Source organism: Cibotium barometz, chromosome 25, assembly GCF_041138505.1.
Source record: "Cibotium barometz isolate CiBa-2024 chromosome 25, ASM4113850v1, whole genome shotgun sequence".
NCBI lineage: Eukaryota > Viridiplantae > Streptophyta > Polypodiopsida > Cyatheales > Cibotiaceae > Cibotium > Cibotium barometz.
The window spans coordinates 829,585-835,914 of record NC_141070.1 but is presented as its reverse complement, the minus strand read 5'-3'; the positions used below and the strand labels follow the sequence as shown (position 1 = coordinate 835,914).

The 6,330-nt window shown below is 40.6% G+C and overlaps 1 protein-coding gene across 1 annotated transcript; it reads left to right on the top strand.

The window, feature by feature from the left end:
- The first annotated feature begins 203 nt into the window (after window positions 1–203).
- On the top strand, window positions 204–2,043 carry LOC147624135 (uncharacterized). The gene is made up of 3 exons (XM_086820030.1): window positions 204–332; window positions 440–820; window positions 2,026–2,043. Exons 1-3 carry the CDS (start codon window positions 204–206, stop codon window positions 2,041–2,043), a joined length of 528 nt encoding a protein of 175 aa, XP_086676156.1.
- The last annotated feature ends 4,287 nt before the right edge of the window (window positions 2,044–6,330 follow it).

The following is a 6,330-nucleotide window of genomic DNA, read 5'->3' as shown; positions in this document are numbered from 1 at the left end:
CTATGTTCAATGCTATATGGTGTGAAGGTAAGCATTTTCAAACACAAAGAATTGATGAAAAGAGAAATACACAAGATTGCGGTGTCATTAGTAGCTTTGAGGGAGCTAATGGAAAAATGGATGATTATTGTGGCATAATCCAAGACATATTTAGGCTTGGCTTTCGTCGCTTCTTTGTGTATGTTTTGAATGTCAAATGGCAAATGAACGTGGTGGAAAAAGGGCCTGATGCAACGATAAGACGCCATGCAAGTGGATATGTAACTATTGACTCTACAAAGTTCTGGCAAACAAAGAAAGATAGGCTCGTATTGCCACAACAATGTGAGCAGGTATGCATTTTTTTACTAATGTGTTTCATGTACATATATATCTAAGCTCGTGTACCCCTTGACTTTTGATATGCTAATTAATTACTGTACTGTGTGTATTTGAGTAGGTTATCTATCTACCAATGGTGCATGACATCAAATGGTGGTACGTCATCCCTATTGCACCACGTTCCAAAGTGATGTATAATACATTCACTGATATGGAGCATATGGAGGATGTAACAAGCCGCAATGAAGATGATGTCGAACATGCCATTGAAGATGTTGTGATCGATGATCAAGAAATAAGAGATGATCATGATAATGAGGATGAGCATGCCATTTCTCATGATCATGAGAATGACCCTACCATTGAGGATGATGGTGATGTTGATGAGGATGATCAGGACATCGATACCATTATCAATGGAGTACAGAATATCGATAGTGGAATAAATTTAATCGTAGCCTTACCAATTGATCAAATGGATATTGATGTTGATCGTTTGGCAAGGATGGATCTTATTGAAGATGAGATCGATCTGTCACTGTATGTTCTAAATTGATGACATTTCTATCATCTCATATGCATGATTTATTTTTGAATATATTTCATTGTTGTAAATGCATGTAGTGGGATTGTGTAATGATGTATACTGTAATGTACTATGAGATGGTTTAAGGAAAATAGTTTTTAATTTTGTAAAGGAATTCAGTTTTTCTTCAGTTTTTCTCTGCCATGCGTGTATTAATCCGTGTATAGTAGCGTGTATTTATCCGTGTATAATAGCGAGTATTACCCCGTGAATATTATCGTGTATAGATGCGTGTATAGATGCGTGTATTACTGCGTGTATATAAACGCGTTTATACACGCGTTGATAAATGCAAACATACACGCGAACTTAAATGCTAAAATACACGCGCCCGATTCTATTCAAATACAAGCGCAACCATACACGCGTTCGTAATTTATCGCGTATATGAAACGCGTGTATGGCAGCATTGTCTTGTAGTGATTCATTGATGACCACACTAGGAAAGTGTGGGTTTATTTCAGAAAAGTGAGGTGTTTCCTCACTTTCAGAAATTTAAAGCCTTGGTCAAGAAGGAAAAATGCATGTAAATAAAATGCCCAAGATCAGATGGTGGGGGAGAATATTTCTTCACAACGAGTTCAGCGATTTCTTGAGAAAGCAGGGAATCAAAAGGCAGTTTACGTGCACGTACACTCCAACGGAATGGTGCTGTAGAAAGGAAAAACAGGTACATTGTAGAAGTGGCACATGCCTTGATGGTGGCTGAAAAGAATATGCCACATTACTTTTGGGCAGAGCAGTAGCAACTGTTGTGTACATTATAAACAGGACACCCACTACACCTATTCATGGTATGACTCTTGAACAAAAGTTTACAGGCATAAGACCGGATGTCTCACTTGAAAGTGTTTAGGTGTATTGCATATGTACATGTTCCTGATGAAGTGAGAACAAAGTTGGATCCAAAGGTAGAGAAATGCATCTTCTTTGGTTATGCTATGGATAAAAAAGGTTATAGATGCTATAAACCTACCACTCGTGAGATGCGAGTAAGCAGAGATGTTGTATGGAAACATCATTTTTCATCATTTCATCATATTTTTTATTAATTAAACTAATTTGTATTAATTTAAGTTATATTGGGTTATTTTGAGTGTATTTGTATTTTCTATTAGTTGTTTGATCTCATTTGAATTACCTTGCGTCTCCAAATTTTCTCTCCAAGCATTATCCTAGTCTAGCATCATGAAGTGAACAAAACTGGACACCTTGATCTTGCAACCACCCAATAGCATGATCCCTTTGTCTGTATTTTTCACATATAGTGAAAAAATTACATTGGATATATGAAATCCAATGGTAACAAGATACTCCATGATCTTGTTTGACCATGCTCTGGGTGTCTGCTTCAAGCCATACAATGCTTTACATAACCTGCACACAAAATCTGGATGTGCATCGCTCTCATAACCTGTTGGCTACATTATGTACACTTCTTCTTCCAAATCACCATGCAAGAAAGCATTCTTTACATCCATTTGATGTAGAGACCAACCCTTTGCGCTGCAACCATAGCAATGACAACTCTCACGGTTGCCATTCTTGCAACCGGTTTGAATGTCTCCTCATAGTCTATGCCATAAGTCTGCGCATAGCCCTTGGCAACCAATCTTGCCTTGTACCTGCTCTCATTGAACCATCAGCATTGTGCTTGACTTTATACACCCACTTACATCCAATTACCTTCTTTTCCTCATTGAACCATCAGCATTGTGCTTGACTTTATACACCCACTTACATCCAATTACCTTCTTTTCCTCATTGAACCATCAGCATTGTGCTTGACTTTATACACCCACTTACATCCAATTACCTTCTTTTCCTTAGGCAAAGGCACTAACTCCCATGTTGTATTTATATCCAATGCTGCCATCTCCTCATCCATGGCATCTTCTCATTTCTTATTTCCAATTGCCTGTTCAAAGCAAGTGGGCTCAACCTCCTAATTACTTTTACCATGTTTATCCATCATATCTCAACCTGTCTCAACAGGGTATCTAACCCTCGTAGACCTGCGTATACCTGGATCACTTCCAAGTGTCCTCAAAACAGCCCTGGTTCTACTTACACTAGGAGTAACCATAGACGGATAGCCAACCTCCTCATCAAGGATTTGCTTAGAGCCACTAGAGTCACCATCCACATATGAGTGACCGGCTGACAAATAAGGCACAAAAGGTTGATCTACCTTTTCCTTCCCTTTCCGTGATACATGTGTACCTGCATCATTCCTCAACCTGCATTACCATGGGCTAAAGGACTCCCCAAGTCCACTCAGCACCTGTGATTGCTGCTCTACATGTGGTGCAACATCAACACTTTTTACATCTGCATCTTCTGTTGCCTTCACTACTGGTGCATACCAACTACTCATCTCATCAAAAAGAGTGATCCAATGTTTTTTTCATAGATGCACCATTACAAGTAAAATAGTCCCTATAGGTTTTAGATGATTTACATCAAAAATATATTTTTACTAATTAGATTAGTAATATTTATAGGCCTTCTGATAGCCTGGAAGAATTTTAAAAAAGAGATCATTGAAAATCCAACCATTGGAGTTGCAATTTTGACTAACCACCACATTCTACTAATGTCTCACTATCTACCACTCTTTTGACCTACAACATTGAGCATTTTAAGTGGTAGTGATTGGCGGGTGCAAAAAGTGGCATAGATTATAACACTTTAAAGACCTTGAAATATTTAAAGAAAATAGACAAATAGCTTCAAATTTTCTCAAAAAATCAAGTTAAGCTATATATTATGTGAAGATCAAAGGTCCAAAGTGGGAATCTCATATGAGTTTATATGTAAAAGATATTAGCATTTTATGGAATCAATCCAAATTTGGGATAGGGTGTATACATTGACTTTGTACACCTAAGGAAATGAGGACTTTTGACTATCTAATTATTAATAAGATTATGCAACTATATACCCAACTTTGCATGTGATGTTACAACAAAAGAACTTGCAAGGAAATTCCTTCGTTAGCTAAGAGAGATTGGCCCCACTCTTGGGCATAGAGGTGGTGAGATCACCTCATGGCATTTTGCTATTGCAGAGGCAGTATGGCTTGTGGACATGTTGTCCAAGTGTGGTATGACATGTTGTAAGCCTATTTCAGTGCCATTGGAGCAGAACACAAAGCTTTCCCCAGATACAGGTGAGCTTTTGGAAAACCCCACTACACACAAGCGCATAGTGGGTAGTTTGATCTACATGACCATTACAAGGCCAGACTTGAGCTATGTTGTTGGACTTGTGAGTTAGTTTATACAAGCTCCTAGGAAGCCACACTTGGATGCGGCTAGACAGATCCTCGGGTACATAAAGTCCATAGTTGATTATGGACTTTTCTAGGCTGGTACAGAGATACAGTTGCATGGGTACACATGCTGATTGGGCTAGTAGTATTGTAGACACGAGATCTACCCGTGGTTTATGTTCTCATATGGGAGTGGTGCTGTGAGTTGGAGTAGTAAGAAGCAGCTAATAGTTACCTTGTCGAGTACAGAGGCAAAGTACAAGGGTGTTGCTATGGCAGCTTCTTAAGGTAGCTTGGTTTCAGAAGAAGCTACTTGGTGACATGGGAGAGCCTGTGGATAGGGCACTTGTTATATATTGTGAAAACATGCGCAGCATACAATTGGCCAGTAACCCAGTATATCATGCTAGAACGAAGCACATTGAGGTGCATTATCACTTTGTGGAGGGAGAAGGTTCTAGCAAGAGATGTAGATCTGGTATATGTCAGCACAGAGGATCAGGTGGCTGACATCTTCACATGAAGGCATTGGGCACAGAGAAGCTCCACAGATTTAGGAGCTTACTTGGAGTGCAGTGTGTGGAGTTGAGCTCGAGGGGGAGTGTTGAGATATCGAGCTCAACTAGTGCTACGACGGACATTGATGACTTGCCTGGGTGATAGCTTTCGCTTCTACACCACTAGCATGGTTGGTGACATTATGGGTGATATGCAGCCAATGCGATGACGAGCTGTGTGGTGATAGCCATTTTGGATTACTAGATATACTAGCATAGTTATAGCACCAGCTCATTTAGTCGGGTTCACATTATGGACCGACCCTTGTATGTTGTAGTAGTTGAGTACTAACCCATATAGTGTGTACTCTTATCTTTATGTTATGTTGGTTGAGTAGAAAATTCAGCTATCCATATCTCTCTTGTGTCTTTCTCTCTCTTCTGTGAGTGTGTTTGCTTGTTGCCAGGGTTTGAAGCCCTACCTCTCCCCCACATTCTATTTAGATTGTTTAGTCCACGTGGCCAGCATGGGCATTACACATGGCCAGCCATGTGGACTGGCTAGTCCACATGGCAAGCTAAAGGCTTGCCACACGAGACTCTGTCACCCATGTGGCACACTACGGTGTGCCACATGGCCAGCATGACACAGGTGGTACCAACGAATGGGTGCCACGTGTAGTGTGCCATGCACATGGCACCACGTGCACATCACACTACACGTGGCTGCCACGTGTAATGCCCGCACTCGGGCATTACACATGGCAGCCACGTGTGAGGCCCACTAATGTGGGCCTCCCACGTGAGAGGCCCACGATCGTGGGCCTCACACGTGGCAGCCAAGTGTAAGGCCCATGATCGTGGACCTCCCACGTGGCGGTCTAACACGTTCCAGCCATGCGTGGGCGTGTGTGTGGCCACGCATGGCTATTTCAACCCTTCACTCCACCTCCTCTCGCGCCCTCCTTAAGCGTCCCCTCCACTTTGAACCTCTATCAAGCATTCCCTTTTCAAGCGCCTCTTTCTCAAGCGCGTCTTTAGCTTCTATGTTTATTTATGCATCATGACCACGCCATCATTAGAGGAGCCTACCATGAAGTGTATCATCTTGCAAGGATACATGGCGCTTGATGAGATGTACAAGAATGACCCAATCAATCCCAACTTGTACCACGCTAGAGAGATTTTGGGAAGTTTATTATCAGAATTGAAGCAAATAATCCAAGGAAAGGAGAAAGACTTGGCAATAATAAATATGGTTAAGCTCAAAATATCAAGTGTAGTTGCTTATTAGAGGACATACAAAGTTATTAACCTAAGAACGAGCAGTTAATAATGAATACGGTCCAATCCATGGATGTCCATCGTAGAAACTTATGAGTGTCTTTCCTACTAAGTTTTGAGGTTTGTAATAATTTTATTTTGAGGTTTTTAATAATTTTATTAACATCTGATTAAAAACAATCAACTTACTTAAGGTTTTAATCACCATTCAGTACTTGTGTACTCCCTACTGTGACATGAAAAAATAATATCTTTCATTTTCAACTTTGTATATAGTTTTGTGGCTTTGCAATGGTAATAAGGTGGAAGCTTGTCCAAGAAGATTGCGGCGGGCCCGTAATAAAATGACATCATGGCGGCGGCTTGGC